This window comes from Bubalus bubalis, chromosome 10, assembly GCF_019923935.1.
Source record: "Bubalus bubalis isolate 160015118507 breed Murrah chromosome 10, NDDB_SH_1, whole genome shotgun sequence".
Taxonomy (NCBI): domain Eukaryota; kingdom Metazoa; phylum Chordata; class Mammalia; order Artiodactyla; family Bovidae; genus Bubalus; species Bubalus bubalis.
This window is the reverse complement of record NC_059166.1, coordinates 8530709-8547652: the sequence shown is the minus strand read 5'-3', so window position 1 is coordinate 8547652 and position 16944 is coordinate 8530709. Positions and strand designations below refer to the sequence as shown.

The window sequence follows — 16944 nt, the reverse complement described above, 5'->3', positions numbered from 1 at the left end:
TCTGCCGTTAACCTGCATCTGGTATCGCCAGTGGGTACCAGCATTCTACCCCGTCCTGACCCAGCACACTGCTTGCTCCCCTTCTAGACTTCTCCCACAGAGCTGCCCCCATCCCATGGCTCCTCCCACCCTCCCTGAGTTACGCCACTTGGGTGATGCTTCCTTGATGCTCACGGGGTTCCACCTCCTCTCCTCCTGTAGGTCCTCCTACCCTCCCCAAGTTACGCCTCTTGGGTGATGTGCTTCCTTGATGCTCACGGGGTTCTGCCTCCTCTCCTCCTGTAGGTTACTTGGTTTACAGCGCGTCGTATGAAGACTTCATCAGGAACAAGTGGTCCACCCAGGCTTCATCAGTAACTCACCTGCCCATTGAGAACCTGAAGCCCAACACGAGGTATGATGCATCAATCATTTATAAACAGAAAATGAGACCTGCGGGGGAAAAAAAAATAAAAGAGACCTGCGTGTGTGGTCACGGATATCCTCGGGTTGAAAAGGAAAGGCCTAACTAAAAGGCCTAACTCAAAAGAATTCTTTTGAATTCTCTAGTTGTTTCTCATAGACTGTGAGTGCTTACCATGTGTCATGTACTTTTCTTCGAAGAAAGGACTATGTGCTTTGTGATTGTTAGGTTATTGTGTTTATATTTTGTTCCCTATTTTCCAGAGACTGAAACTACCTACCATTGGGAAAGGAAAGACTGTTCTGTGTGTTGAAAGGGAACCCATCTGTTTGCAGTCACCAACATGGTGACTTTATGCAGCACAAGCTTCATATATGACATTAGTGGAGCAGCGATTGAGAAGCATTTTTTATTGAAGTGTAGTTGATTTACAATGTTTGTTCATTTCTGCTGTACCTAAAAGTGATTCAGTTATGTATATACATATACACACACATGTATACATACATACACACATTCTTTTTTATATTCTTTTCCATTGTGCTTTATCACAGGGTATTTAATATAGTTCTTTTCCTCTCCAGCAGGACTTTCTTGTTTACTCACTCTGTATAATAATTTGCGCCTGCTAACTCCAGCCTCCGCCCCCACCCTTGCTAACCACACGTCTGTCTCTCTGTCTGCAAGTCTGTTTTTATTTCGTAGGTAGGTTCATTTGCGTCATATTTTCATTTCTGCATATAAGTGGTATCATATGGTGTTTATCTTTCTCTTTCTGACTGACTTCACGTCGTGTGATAATTTTTAGTGCCATCCATGTTGCTCCAGACGGCATTGTTTCATTCTTTTTTATGGCTGGGTACTGTTCCCAGTGTTCCATCGTGTATGTGCACCATATCCTCTTTGCCTGTTCCTCTGTTGATGGATGTTTAGGCTGTTTCCATGTCTTTGCTGTTGTCAATAGAGCTCCTATGAACATGAAGCTACGTTATAGGCCCAGGCGTGGGATTGCGAGATCGCATTGTAATTCTATTTTTAGTTTTTTGAGAAACCTCATGTTGTTTTCCATAGTGTCTGCACCAACTTATCTATTTCTACCAGCAGTGTAGGGGGGTTCCCTTTTCTCCACCCCCTTTCCAGCATTTGTTATTTGTAGACTTTTTGGTGATGGCCATTCTGACTGCTGTGAGGAGTACTTCGTTGTAGTTTTGATTTGCATTTCTCTAATAGCTAGTGATGGGACCAGATGCCATGATCTTCGTTTTCTGAATGTTGAGCTTTAAGCCAACTTTTTCACTCTCCTCTTTCACTTTCATCCAGAGGCTTTTGAGTTCCTCTTCACTTTCTGCCATAAGGGTGGTGTCATCTGCATATCTGAGATGATTGATATTTCTCCTGGCAATCTTGATTCCAGCTTGTGTTTCTTCCAGCCCAGCATTTCTCATGATGTACTCTGCATAGAAGTTAAATAAACAGGGTGACAAGATACAGCCTTGATGTACTCCTTTTCCTATTTGGAACCAGTCTGTTGTTCCATGTCCAGTTCTAACTGTTGCTTCCTGACCTGCATATAGGTTTCTCAGGAGGCAGGTCAGATGGTCTGGTATTCCCATCTCTTTCAGAATAGACTCCGGGAGTTGGTGATGGACAGGGAGGCCTGGCGTGCTGCAATTCACGGGGTTGCAAAGAGTCAGACACGACTGAGTGACTGAACTGAACTGAATAGCTAGTGACGTTGACCATCTTTTCATGTACCTGTTGGCCTTGTGTACTTCTTCTGTGGATAAATGTCTAATTAGGTTCTTTGCCCGCTTTTCAATTGGGTTGTTTGTTTTGTTGTTGTTGAGTTGTATGAACTGGCTAAACATTTTAATAGCTGGTACTCAACCTCTGTGATGTAGAAGTTCAGATCATTCAAGAAAGATATATTTTACATGTTAATATCAGTTATAAGATGCGTGGCTTCCTACATGGAGAAGTGGGTCACCAGCCAGAGGGCCATCTGGGAGTGAGTTTTTAGCCCTCAGTGTGAAATGTGCAGAACTTCTCTCAAGGGTACAAACAGTGTGTGTGTGCATTTCCTATTTTATATTCTCTGGTCTTGCTGGTAACACCCATCAGGAAAGCTTCCATCCTTGGTGGGTGAACGTGGGCATAACACCAAGGACATGATGGTCGCGCTGTGGTGTGCTTCTAAACTGGCTGTTTGGGAAAAAAAAAAAAAGTAACAGCTGCTTTATGGTATTTGCCAATTTCAAGCTAGTCTGGGCCTGCAGAATTGCTGATATTTAACGATCGGCTCTCTCTGAGGCCTGTAGTATGGCTCCAGCACACCATGTCACGTCCAGCCACTGTATTTGCACAGCAAAGTGTTCTGAATGATGTGACTTGGGCCCGAGGTCTCCCGTTTTTTTATACAGTCAGAGGAACAGAGAGGAGATTGGAACAAAATGCTCTCCTTAAACAGAAATTTGAACCTTAAACAGAACTGTTGAAAGGGACAGAAACTGGACAATAGCCTTGGGCACCAAGAGACTTCTGAACTAGCGGAGAACTTTGCCCAGGGCCTGTTAATGCCCTGGGCTCACTTGAACTGAGCTTTCATAAACTATTACAAATTTCAGGATTCAGCAAATAAAAATATCAGGAAATTGAGAAAGCCCTTTTCTTAGCTCTTCCCTGATAGTAATGAAAAGTTGATTCATTAAACCAAGAACAAAACTAAAGAAAACAAAGCCAACATCCCTCTTTTTTTTTTGTTTTTAATTGTGTTCAGAGCACATGTTTTTACAGCACAACCTCAGGAGCAGCTGAAGGAGGCCTTAGCGATGTTTGGCCTCCTGACTGCTTGTAAATCCTGGACTCCTGCTGCCCCTGCCCCCACAGCCCGGTTTTCTTGTGACAACTTTTGGTACCAAACTGAGGTTGAGTTTTGAATGCTGTCAGGGGATGGTTAAGTGGGATGGTCTATTCATTTTTCCTATAGTTATGAATGAGTGTCCACAGCTCACTCAGTGAGAGCTTACTGAGTGCTCAGGGCCAGGCCCCGGGCTCCAAAGAGGAAAGAGCGGAGGGGTGGGAGAGGGGCCTACAGTACACCGTGGCCCCTCATGGTGCTCACAGTCTGACAGAGACCGATGGTTTATAAACACGTAGGTGTGGAGTTTCCCCGACCAGCATCCTGAGAGAGAAGCACCCTGTGCTGTGAGTGTGTAATAGGGGGCTTTTTCGCGAGCTCGAGGATAAGGGGCGGTCAGGCGAGGCAGATGCACAGCATTTGACCTGGAGAAGGTAAGTGATCTGTCAAGTTGCTTGAGGCAGGAAGGGTGTTGGGAAGCTGGTGTTTTTGAGGAAGAGCAGGAGGCCGATGTGGTAGGTGGGATGGAGGAGAGAGGGGGCTGGCGGCTGGACCAGCCAGTCACAGATGGGCCCCAGTGTCCGCTGAGGCTTGTGTCCTGTGTCCACCCATGCTGGGGGCCCTGGGAGATGGACTGGGAGCAGCAGCGGCCGCTGGGGCTCCTCCCAGTCATTCTTTGGAGGGAGAGTGCTCGCTGGCTTCCTCCTATGAGGATTTCCTTCAGACCCCTCCGTGCCCGCGTGCGTGCTAAGTTGCCTCAGTCATGTCCAACTCTTTGTGACTGTAGCCCTCCAGGCAACTCTGTCCATGGGATTCTCCAGGCAAGATTACTGGAGTTGGTTGCCATGCCCTCCTCCAGGGGATCTTCCCAACCCAGGGATCAAACCCACGTCTCTTGTGTCTCCTGCATTGGCAGGCGGTTTCTTTACCCCTAGCGCCACCTGGGAAGCCTAAAGTATACAGATCTGTCACCATGGAACCTATTCAAAAGAAGGTGCCGGAAGCTTGTATAAGAAGGCAAGGCGTGGGATGCTTTTGTTACTTAGGTGAGATAGAGACACCTCAGGGTGTGAAATATTTATTTTAGTCTGTAGAAAAAAATGTAATGTGCTTTTTGAAAAATTTGCTTTTTTTATAATACCATATTGTTTTTCAGCTTGGCGTATGTAAACTTACTTTGACACAGTAGGTGGAGTTCAAATGGAAATAATGCAACTGTAGAATTGGGCCACGTGGGCTTTGTGGAGGAATGGAGTCATTGTGTGGCAGGAGGGTCGATTTGGAGAATACTTAGGTTTCAGTGTAAAATAGAATGGATACAACTAAGAAACTGGAGTAGGCTCTCCCAGCCAATGGGTCACCCCTCTGCCATCGCCTCTACTGCACAGGGTGCTTCCCTCTGCCAAGCTGGGGAAGTGGTACCAGGTTGCCTCCAGGGATGACCTGAGAAAGATGCAGCAAAATAAATGTCCCCGGTAGCCTGTGAATATCAGTATCACACCCTAGGTTTCGATTTCCTATTTTTTTAAGGAAAAGGCGTCTGTAAAGTTTGACTGTTATCATTGACGTATGCCAAACCCACTGTTTGAACTGCCAGCGGAGTTTGCCTTAAATAACTCCATGCCCGCTGAGTTAGAAGTATGCACAATTGAGAACAACACAAAGTGCTGAGTGAATTGAGCTTTGGGATTCATATGTTCTTAATTGTGCATATCTTTTTTTTTTAATGAAATTTTAAAAAGGATTCTGTCCTAAATGAGATGTGAATATACTTTCTTGAAAAGCTTAAGAGAAGACTTGGTTTTACCAAATGGACTTTTTCTTTGCTCTCTGTTAATCAAACCCAAAGTTAAATACCTCTGTGTAACTGTGAGGCCAGAGGCTCCCCTGGGGACCTCAGCTCAGATGCTCAGTAGGCTTGGTGCCAGGGCAGAGGTGCAACAGACATGCACCTTTGCTCTCTGGGTGTAAATAGTTCTCCTTTTAAAACTTTAGTGCATCTTAGTCTGTGTGATCTGTGTGTCTGACTTAAACATAGGATTTTGTAACACTGAAGTGTAGCTCCTGGTGCCCAGAAGCCAAGGCCCCTTCTGGACTCTCTGAGGTGGTGGACACACTCCCCTGCCCAATTTTTTTTTTTAACCCTCTTTCTTTACCTGGACGCAGTTAGGGACTGTATGTATTAGTTGCTCAGTTATGTCTGACTCTTTGTGACCCCATGGACGGTAGCCTGCCAGGCTGCTCTGTCCATGGAATTCTCCAGGCAAGAACACTGGAGTGGGTTGTCATTTTCTTCTCCAGGGGATCTTCCTGACTCAGGGATCGAACCCAGGTCTCCCCCATTGCAGGCAGATTCTTTTATCATCTGAGTCACCAGGGAAGCCCCAGTTAAGGACTAAGAGGGAGCAGATAATACCTAGAATTCCAGGGGGCTGGACAACATAGAGATTAACTGTAGGTAGAGTAGGTCTCAACTGCGTTGGCTTCCAGTATTTTCTCATCACTGTTCTTGGTCCTGTAGCTTATGAGAGTCCAAAGTAAGATGCTCTTGGACTCCGGACTGAACTGGCTTATCTCCTTCTGGATGAACAGGCTGATTCATGCCATGTGCTTTCTAGCACATTCTCTGTTCCAAGACAAAGATTAATCCCCAGAGCCTCTGCAGGCCTTTTCCACTTGCCCTTCCTGGACTTGCTTCTCTTTCCTTGAGGCACAGAAGCTGGAGACTCAGTGATTTTAAGGCTCCGGGCCAAGCGTAGCACTTGTCCTGTGCCCAGAACACTGCTGTCACGTTAGTTCCCCCAAGGAGGCCAGCTTCTGGACTGGTGCAGCCTCCCCCTGCCAACAGCAGGTTGCATCATCATCAGTCTGTCGGACATTTATACACCACGTCCAGGGATGAGACTTAGGCTAGAACTGGAATTCTGCTCGGTAAGCATTTCTCCCTGCTCTAGCTTCTCCGTCTTGCTGGTGGAACTCAAGATGAGACAGGAGGGGGCCATACCGTCCAATGGCAGGCCTGCAGGGCATGGCCTGCATGGGGCGGGTGAACCCTTGATGCTCTAAATAACACACACAGTCCAAGTGACCTGTTTGCCTAGTATGCCCCTCCGTTCCTAGTGGGCACATGTCTATGCTGTTCATTATATTGTTCTAAAAGCTATTTGAAAATGAGAAAGTTCAGAAATAGCATGAAGAAATAGCGGTGGTGTATGCATTTGTGAAAAGATAAGACTCAAACCCTGCCACAGAGTAAGTGCTCAGTAGTTTGGTTGTTTATCTCATTATACAAAAATTAAACAAGGTTCTCTTTCAAACTATGTTTTCTTCGAATTTCAGGTATTATTTTAGAGTTCAAGCCAAAAATCCTCACGGCTATGGACCTGTCAGTTCTTCAGTCTCATTTGTTACAGAATCAGGTATGGATGACTTCATGTTCTTTTTTTCTGTTTTCCTTAAAAACAAGTAATCTGAAATCAGGCCTACAATAGAATAAAAATGGAACAAGTAAAACTTCTGTTTAGTCAGTTCATATTGGATATCACTTTATAAGATAAACATGATTTTCTTTCTGCTAAGTTAAATCTTGGATAATAAAAGTAGTCTTCATTGGAACTGCTTGAAAAGTGAAAAGAGCAAATTCCAATGAAAAGGGAAGAAAATCTAGTTCTTAGCCATGTGGGAAAGATAACTTTGAATCCATCTAGTTGCAGAGGCAAGTTCTTTAATGCTATTGCAAGCAGCCGAAGTGCACATGTCATGTCATCTGAGGGGCAGTTGCTTCTTTCAATCAGTCACATCTCTAGGATGCTTCCTTTCCTAGGAGACAAAGATATCTCTACTTAATATGGAGGGTTTAATTAAAATGCTATCCATCCTGCAAGCAGCGTCACACAAAAGATGTCCCTACTTTGGGTTGCTGGTGTGCAGAGCTCTCAGACCCTTTGGTGAAGTGTCCATGGTCATGGTCTGAGGCAGTACACATGGTGCTGGGTGGTCATGGTCCGAGGCAGTACACACGGTGTCGGGTGGTCATGGTCCGGGGCAGTACACACGGTGTCGGGTGGTCATGGTCCGGGGCAGTACACACGGTGTCGGGTGGTCATGGTCCGGGGCAGTACTCACGGTGTCGGGTGGTCATGGTCCGAGGCAGTACACACGGTGTTGGGTGGTCATGGTCCGAGGCAGTACACACGGTGCTGGGTGGTCATGGTCCGAGGCAGTACACACGGTGTCGGGTGGTCATGGTCTGAGGCAGTACACACGGTGTTGGGTGGTCATGGTCTGAGGCAGTACACACAACTGGTTCATGGTGGCAGTTCCTGGGTTGGCAGCCTCTCTGTACAGGAAGCCAGGTGGGAGAGCTGGTGACCATGGTCCCAAGACAAACATGTACAGGAGCCCAGCAGGGTCAGCTCCACACTAACGTGGCTCTCGCTTCCATTTGGTTAGATCATTCTCTACATGTAGCTTGACCCCAGAACATTTGCCTTTGGAAGATATTTTTAAATGCAGTGATTTAAATCTACTGAATCAAAATATATGGAAAAAGCCTTTTTTGAGAATATGCTTTATACTGGAATTGTTGGCAAAGGACTTCAAAATTGGTGTTTTCACGTGTTTAATCTAAGAAGTGTGTTTCTCATTAGTAATTAGAAAGAGTACAAGAAAACCTTTATCAGTGAATTTGCTACAATAATGTGTCTATGGCTGAATTTCCTAAAAATAACATGGTCTTTTGGCAACTATCAGGATTAACATGATAAACGTCTATAGAAAAAAACCCAAATAATTCAAATCTAAATAGTTATCAAGAAACTGAGGGCTGAAATTGGAGAGTAGAAGATATAAATGTAACTTCTGAGACTGTGATATAATACTTTTAAAGTTTTGGCATATGCCAAATGAATATTGCACTTTATCTACTGCAGCTTGGTTAGCCCTTTCAGTTACAAAAAAATTCCATAGCTATGTGGCTCCATGACATAATAGTGAATTCAGCTGTTTCTTTTTCATTCTACAGATAATCCTCTTCTTGTCGTGAGGCCACCAGGTAAGTTCCTCTTCTGGATAATCTTGACATTCTAGTAATAAAGTTGGATATTGAACATGAGATTGTTATGGTTACTCACAAGTAGACATGCCAAACCATTTTTGTATTGTCATAATTTTCCAACAACTTCTGTGGTTTCTTTGCACCCGCTCTCCTAATCTAGGGAAAAGAATGGTCTGGAAATTGTTAGATAGGGTCCTAGTAGACAATAGCTGGGCTTCCCTGGTAGCTCAGCTGGTAAAGAATCCACCTGCAATGCAGGAGACCCCTGTTTGATTCCTGGGTTGGGAAGGTCCCCTGGAGGAGGGCATAGCCACCACTCCAGTATTCTTGCTTGGAGAATCCCCATGGACAGAGGAACCTGGCAGGCTATAGTCCATGAAGTTGCAAAGAGTCAAACACAACTGAGCGACTAAGTACACCACAGCCCAGACAATAGCTATAAAAACCATTGTGGGCGGCCAATAACCTATGAAGCGGTAACTATTTTCCTAACCTCCTTGAATATTTTAAATTGCTGAAAAGATAGCAAAATGGATTAAGAGTACAGAAAAAGTTTACTTTGTTTTTCAAATAAACAGAGAAAAATCTATTGCCTAAGTTCAGGACAGGTCTTAGGAGTGACAGGAACAGTAGGCATCTGTGCTGAGGAGCTCTGGGGGTGGGGAGGTAGGATGGTATGACCCCCCAAGGTCAAACTTGTCATTATAGCTTATGTTCCTTGAGGCCCAAAGGCTTTTTCTTACTCTGAGAATCCTTTATGGAAATGCAAATAGTTCACATATCTTCAGGTGTGAGGAACTCCCGAGCTGTACTTCAGTACAAAGAAAGAAGAGAAGAGAGAGTGCACCCATCGGGAGATGGGAAAGCTGCTCAGAAAAGCCCTGCAAGGAGGGCAAGGCCCAGTGAATAAGCCGAAATGTCTGGTACTTTGTACGAGAGTGAACACTGTGAAGTGCTGTGACTTGGAAGCTGTGCTTTGTGTTGTCCAGGCGGCGAGCCCATCTGGATCCCGTTTGCTTTCAAACATGACCCTAGCTACACGGACTGCCACGGCCGACAGTATGTGAAGCGGACTTGGTACAGGAAGTTTGTGGGAGTCGTTCTCTGCAACTCACTGCGGTATAAGATCTACCTCAGTGACAACCTGAAAGGTAAGTCTTTGGGGATGGCGTGCTGAGGGAAGGTATGAAAAGTTTCTAGTTGATCAGATATTAGCTTGACATAACAGGTGCACCAGAATGCAGTTGAGGTGTGGACCGGTCATGTCTCAGTCTGGCTCAAATGCAAACCAGTTTTGCAGGCTCTATGATAGAGTGACTTGTTTTCACATGGGTACTCAAGAATATATGTATATATTTTAAATCGACTACTTTTTAGGAATGAAGTCCAGAGTTCTATTAGAAAACCAAAGGCCATTTTTCTTTGTTGTTGATTCTATAACAGTAGGCATGTGTGTAAGCTGGAATTATTGAGGACAAGTCCACACTACGGTCTTTGCCACTGGCACAACTTTACAGAAAAAAAATGTAGATGGTGAAACATAGATGAGCTGCACTGTTTATTCTGTGTCCAAACAAAAATTACATTGTTTTCCTCATGGTAGGGGATTCAAACAGAGAATAACATACGTACTTTGGACTACTAACATTTCAAAATGCCATTTCTACCCAGCTGGCTTTGACTCACCCACCTACACATAACTGTTTTATATTTCAAAATTCATACAACTTTTACTCTTTTAGCATACATTAAAAAAACACTTTCCTTCAGCTGGTTTAGATTTTATCATAGGTCAGTTATTTTGTTCTTTTATTTGTTGCTAGTGATCATCATTTCTCGATAATGTCAAAATCTCCCCAAACCATCCCCCGCTCCAGCAATTTCTCAGTGCTATGCCTTCCCGACAAAAAGTGTCTGTTTCTCTCTGCTTTTTCCCCCCTCTCCCACACTGCCCTTTCCCTCCTCTGCTTCAGAATTCCTGAGAGAGGTTCCACAGCCATGTCTGGTATTGCAGGGTTGAGAGAAACAACTCCGCCCTACTGTGCAGCTCTGGTTCAGGACCAAGGACAGCACCTCCTGCTACAGACACACCCTACTTCTAGTTTCCTACGAAAATAGGTCCCACTATTTTTACACATATTCATGCTTTTCATAATGGTTTCATAAAGTATTCTCTATCAGAGCTTCCACATTTTTGAAACCATAGAGTAGAAAGGTCTCTCATTTATTGGCTGAAAATGCCTATAATATTCATAGTTTCCATTTAAGGAAACTTGCTAAGTATATAGCATACATGATCTCAATAAATCCTTACAATGCTTTGAAATCAGTGCCATTATCACCATCTTTCAAACATGGAAAGTATGACACACAGAGTATAAGTAATGTGCCCTCTTCAGTTCAGTTTATTCGCTCAGTCATGTCTGACTCTTAACAACCCCGTGGACTGCAGCACGCCAGGCTTCCCTGTCCATCACCAACTCCCAGAGCTTGCTCAAACTCATGTCCATCGAGTCCCTGATGCCATTCAACCATCTCATCTGCTGTCATCCCCTTCTCCTGCCTTCAATCTTTCCCACCATCAGGGTCTTTTCCAATGAGTCACTTCTTCCCATCAGGTGGCCAAAGTATTGGAGCTTCAGCTTCAGCATCAGTCCTTCCATTGAATATTCAGGACTGGTTTCCTTTAGGATTGACTGGTTGGATCTCCTTGCAGTACAAGGGACTCTCAAGCGTCTTCTCCAACACCACAGCTTAAAAGCATCAATTCTTTGGCACTCAGCTTTCTTTATGATCCAACTCTCACATCTGTACATGACAACTGGGAAAACCATAGCTTTGACTAGATGGACCTTTGTTGACAAAGGAATGTCTCTGCTCTTTAATATGCTGTCTAGGTTGGTCATAACTTTTCTTCCAAGGAGCAAGTGCCTTTTAATTTCATGGCTGCAGTCACCATCTGCACTGATTTTGGAGCCTAAGAAAATACTGTTTCCATTGTTTCCCCATCTATTTGCCATGAAGTGATGGGACTGGATACCATGATCTTAGTTTTCTGAATGTTGAGTTTTAAGCCAGCTTTTTCATGCTCTTTTTTCACTTTCATCAAGAGGCTCTTTAGTTCCTCTTTGCTTTCTGCCATAAGGGTGGTGTCATTTGCATATCTGAGGTTATCGTTATTTCTCCTGGCAATCTTGATTCCAGCCTATGCTTCATCCAGCCCAGCTTTTCACATGATGTACTCTGCAGATAAGTTAAATAAACAGGGTGACAATATACAGCCTTGATGTACTCCTTTCCCAATTTGGAACCAGTCCATTGTTCCATGTCCAGTTCTAACTGTTGCTTCTTGACCTGCATACAGATTTCTCAGGAGGCAGGTATGGTGGTCTGGTATCCCCATCTCTTTAAGAATTTTCCAATTTGTTGTGATCCACACAGTCAAAGGCTTTGGCATAGTCATTGAAGCAGAAGTAGATGTTTTTCTGGAATTCTCTTGCTTTTTCTATGATCCAGCAGATGTTGGCAATTTGATCTCTAGTTCCTCTGCCTTTTTAAAATCCAGCTTGAACATCTGGAATTTCTTGGTTTGCATACTGTTGAAGCCTCACTTGGAGAATTTTGAGCATTATTTTGCTAACGTGTGAGATGAGTACAATTATGAGGTAGCTTGAACATTCTTTGGCATTGCCTTTCTTTGGGATTGCAATGAAAACTGACCTTTTCCAGTCCTGTGGCCACTGCTGATCTTTCCAAATTTGCTGGCATATTGAGTGCAACACTTTCACAGCATCATCTTTTAGGATTTGAATTAGCTCAACTGGAATTCCATCACCTCCACTAGCTTTGTTCATAGTGATGCTTCCTAAGGCCCACTTGACTTCACACTCCAGGATGTTTGGTTCTAGGTGAGTGATCACACCATTGTGGTTATCTGGGTCGTGAAGATCTTTTTTGTATAGCTCTTACATGTATTCTTGCCGCCTTTTCTTAATATCTCTGCCTCTGTTAGGTCCATACCATTTCTGTCCTTTTTAGTGCCCATCTTTGCATGAAATATTCCCTTGGTATCTCTAATTTTCTTGAAGAGAACTTTTGTCTTTCCCATTATATTGTTTTCCTCGATTTGTTTGCATTGATCACTGAGGAAGGCTTTCTTATCTGTCTTTGCTATTCTTTGGAACTCTGCATTCAGATGGTTATATGTTTCCTTTTCTCCCTTGCCTTTAGCTTCTCTTATTTTCTCAGCTATTTGTAAGGCCTCCTCAGACAACCATTTTGCCTTTTTGCATTTTGGTTTCTTGGGGATGGTTTTGATCACTGCCTTCCATACAATGTCATGAACCTCTGTCCACAGTTCTTCAGGCACTCTGTCTATCAGATCTAATCCCTTGACTCTATTTATCACTTCCACTGTATAATACTAAGGGATTTGATTTTGGTCATACCTGAATGGCTTAGTGGTTTTCCCTACTTTCTTCAATTTAAGTCTGAATTTGGCAATAAGGAGTTCATGATCTGAGCCACAATAGCTCCCAGCCTTGTTTTTGCTGACTGTATAGAGCTTCTCCACCTTCGATCACAAAGAATATAACCAGTCTGATTTCAGTATTGACCATCTGGTGATGTTTATGTGTAGAGTCTTCTCTTGTGTTGTTGGAAAAGGATGTTTGCTATGACCAGTGCTTTCTCTTGGCAAAACTCTGTTAGTCTTTGCCCTGTTTCATTTTGTACTCCAAGGCCAAATATGCCTGTTATCTCTTGACTTCCTACTTTTACATTCCAGCCCTGTATGATAAAAATGACATCTTTTTTTTGGTGTTGGTTCTTCAAGTTTGTGCAAATTCCTAAATCACCTGTAGCATTTTTGGGTCAGTCACTGACTCATCAAATTCCTTTTTGCAGATACATTCTACAGCATTGGGGACAGTTGGGGAAGAGGTGAAGACCACTGTCAATTTGTGGATTCACACCTTGATGGAAGAACAGGGCCTCAGTCCTACATTGAAGCCCTCCCTAACATTCAAGGTAATGTGAACAAAGGCCTGACCTATTACACTGGGGTGTGGGGAGGAGGGCCAACATAAGGAGAAAATTCACGGTATCTCTGCCTTTGGTTTACCATTTGAAGATGGATGTAAGCAGCATTTTTGATCATAAAAATAAGGAATCAACAAAGTACTCCTACCATGTGCTGTATTTGGAATGAGCCTTGGAGAGGTGGCTCAGGCAGTAAAGCATCTGCCTGTAATGTAGGAGACCTAGGTTTGATCCCTGGATCGGGAAGATCCCCTGAAGAAGGGAATGGCTATCCACTCCAGTATTCTTGCCTGGATACTTCCGTGGACAGAGGAGCCTGGAGGACTGTGGTCCATGAGGTCACAAAGAGTTGGACCCAATTGAGTGACTAACACTTTCCCTTTTACTTTGGAGAGATAGGGATACAGAGGAATATAAGACCTTATCCCTACTGTCAGGAAACATAGTCAGAATTGGAAAGAGAGGATAAATATATGAAAGGTAACTAGAGCAGACAACTTAAAGTGCAGACAATGGCAAGTTATGTCACATTATTGTCCCATTATCAGGTAATTGTGCAGATTATAGTCAGTCTCTGAGTTCAAGAGAAGCAGGCCACTTGAGGCTGCCAGGGGAAGTTTTCAGAAGAGGCAGAGTCTGGGCTGAGTCATAAAAATTCATGCAAAGATTAGAGAGTCTTCCAGGTGGAGGATGGCATGAATAAGAGTGCAGAGAAAGAAAAAATAAACACAAACCAACCAGGATATGTTTCAGGAGACTGTGTATCAGTTATTTCATGATGGCATTGTAAGAGGAAATGCATATATTCATCTCAACATTAACAATTTGTAATACATTATTAACTCCAGTAAAACAACTATATTAGGTGGGGTCCTCCAGAGAATCAGAACCAACAGCAGAAAGATAGAGACAGAGACAGAGAGGAGAGAGAAATAGAGAATGAGATTTATTTTAAGGAATTGGCTCATATGATTGTGGAAACTGGCAAGTCCAAAATCTACAGGGTAGCCCAACAAGGCTGCTGGAGACCTAGGGAAGAGCTGATGTTGCAGTTCAAGTCTGAAGGCAGAATACCCCTGTCCTCAGGGAAAGTCAGTCTTTTTCTACTAGAGTCTTCAACTGATTGGATGAGGCCCACCGCATTATGGAGGCTTCATTGCTTGCGTGCTTAGTCACTCAGTCATGTCTGACTCTGCAACCCCATGGACTAGCCCACCAGGCTTCTCAGTTCATGGAATTCTCCACACAAGAATACTGGAGTGGGTTGCCATTCCCTGCTCCAGAGGATTTTCCTTTCCAGGGCCTGAACTCACATCTCCTGTGTCTCCTGCATTACATGTGGATTCTTGACCACTGAACCACCAGGGAAGCCCATGGAGGCTTTGTTACATAGGTACAATTGATGAAAGCATTGACCATGAGTGACTGAACTCAATCTCTAGCTCCTCTCTCTTCCCTGAGGTTGGGGGTGGGATGGAAGCCCCCACCCCATATTCCCATGGTTGGTTCTCTGGTGACAAGCCCTTACCCTCAGGTGCTTTCCAGAAGCCACTTCATTAACATAAGCCCATATGTGGTTGAAGAGGTTTATTATGAAATAATCATTTCCCAGACACCTTTATTGCCCTTCAGTTCAGTTCAGTTGCTCAGTCATGTCAGACTCTGCAACCCCATGAACCGCAGCACATCAGGCCTCCCTGTCCATCACCAGCTCCTGGAGTCTACCCAAACTCATGTCCATTGAGTTGGTGATGCCATTTAACCATCTCATCCTCTGTCGTCCCCTTCTCCTCCTGCCTTCAGTCTTTCCCAGCATCAGGGTCTTTTCAAATGAGTCAGCTCTCCGCATCAGGGGGCCAAAATATTGGAGTTTCAGCTTCAATATCAGAGTTATTGCTCTTACCACTCAGGAAATTCCAAGGGTTTGGGGAGCCTTGTGGGGATGAAAACCAAATATCCATTTTCTATTATAAATCACAGTGTCACAGATGCATTTTCTTTCTCTCTCTCTCTCTTTTTAACCTTCCAGGCTACTATCGCCAGTACCGCCAGGAGCCAGTCAGCTTCGGCAACATAGGTTTTGGAACTCCCTACTACTACGTGGGCTGGTACGAGTGTGGGGTCTCCATCCCGGGGAAGTGGTAATCGCAGGAAGATCGTGCCGGAAGCTCGCCCTGCCGACCCCCTCGTTAACTTGAGTGAGGGCCTGCGAGCAGGAAGAGAGGCAGGGTCCCAAGCCCCCTGCTGTCCCCGGTGTCAGCAAGGCCACACAGTGGACACTGGACACTTCAGGCGTCTTCAATCTGGAGTTCAGTCCTACGTCTTGGCCTGGACCACACACCGGCTTCAGTGTTGCTGTTAACTTTGCTTCTCTACAGGTTTTACTTATAACAGCACGTCCCAGAGATGGCACAGACACTCAGCTATGGGGATGCACGGTGCGATTTTCATCCTTTTTAGGCCCAAAGTTCAGATGCTTCAGTATCTCCAGGGATCAGTATCAACATGCTCAGCTCTCTTCATGGAACACCACCCGCTTTCTTTTTTCTCACTGGACTCCTCCCAAAGTAGCTAAATTTAAGCTTTGGATCCCTCTCTATGCAGCAGAACTGAATTATTAAAAACACCAGCAAAGGAAATGTAGCCTACTTAAGATTTATTCTGTGGACTTACCCACTGCTAGACCAAATGTATCAAATCTTACTTGTAAATTCTCAATTTTGAGATATATATATATGTATATATGCATATACATATCTACACTCGTCTGCAAGGACATTGATTAAAATTGCTAAATTTGTACTTGTTCACTAGATACATGTGTGCGGGACTTCTTGGAGCAGAGGTGCTGTTTGCGAACATCTTTTTAGAAGGCTTCAGAGAATATGTACTCTGTATAACACGGCAAGAATGGAAAGGTGTGGGTTCTTTCCATGAAGGCAGCCAAGCCGGGGAAATGACTGGGAAGTAGTGATGCTATGAGCCAGTAGCAAACTGAGTGATTTCCACCTTCCACACCCATGTGAAAAATGAACCAGAGGGCTGTGTGAGGACAGATCTAGTGTGTTTCCAGATTAAGATTTTAGGTCACAAATGATTTTAAAATCCAGTTTAAAAAGACTCCTTTCCCCTTTCCTGCCAAGCCCAGTGTCTCCTCCTCAAAATATAAGCATCTTACCCTCCTCAACTGCAGAACAAGAGGGTTTATGTAGAGACACTTATTCTAATTCTTCTTAAAATATGGTATTCTTCGCGTGTGCATGGTACCTCTGTGTCCTTGGGCAGCTCTGGGGAATGAAGGGTTTGTCTTCTCCTAAGTTTCAAGGTGAAAGACAGTAGTGGCGGGGGTGTGGGAGGGACTTCCCTGGTGGCCCAGTGGTTGAGAACCTGCCTTCCAAGGCGGAGGTGTGGGTTCAGTCCCTGGTCTGGGAACGAAGATCCCCATGCTGAGGTGCAGCTAAGCCCACGTGCTGCAACTAGAGAAAGCCTGCCTGCTGCTATGAAGCCCCAGTGCAGCCAAAACAATTTTAAAAAGAAACAAGAATCAGTAGTGGGAACAAGCCAGGGGCAGACACAGTTCTGGAAGCC

At 44.3% G+C, this 16944-nt stretch overlaps 1 protein-coding gene across 2 annotated transcripts in view; it reads left to right on the top strand.

Moving 5' to 3' along the window:
* FNDC1 (fibronectin type III domain containing 1) overlaps positions 1 to 16169 on the top strand; it is a 112361-nt gene extending 96192 nt beyond the window's left edge. For both annotated transcript variants that reach the window (XM_006051257.4, XM_045161905.1), the window contains 6 exons: positions 286 to 394; positions 6600 to 6679; positions 8284 to 8313; positions 9306 to 9467; positions 13222 to 13344; positions 15386 to 16169. In XM_006051257.4, coding sequence (XP_006051319.3) covers positions 286 to 394; positions 6600 to 6679; positions 8284 to 8313; positions 9306 to 9467; positions 13222 to 13344; positions 15386 to 15501 — 620 coding nt within the window. In that variant the 3' untranslated portion in view covers positions 15502 to 16169. The remainder of the gene's footprint in view (positions 1 to 285; positions 395 to 6599; positions 6680 to 8283; positions 8314 to 9305; positions 9468 to 13221; positions 13345 to 15385) is intronic.
* The last annotated feature ends 775 nt before the right edge of the window (positions 16170 to 16944 follow it).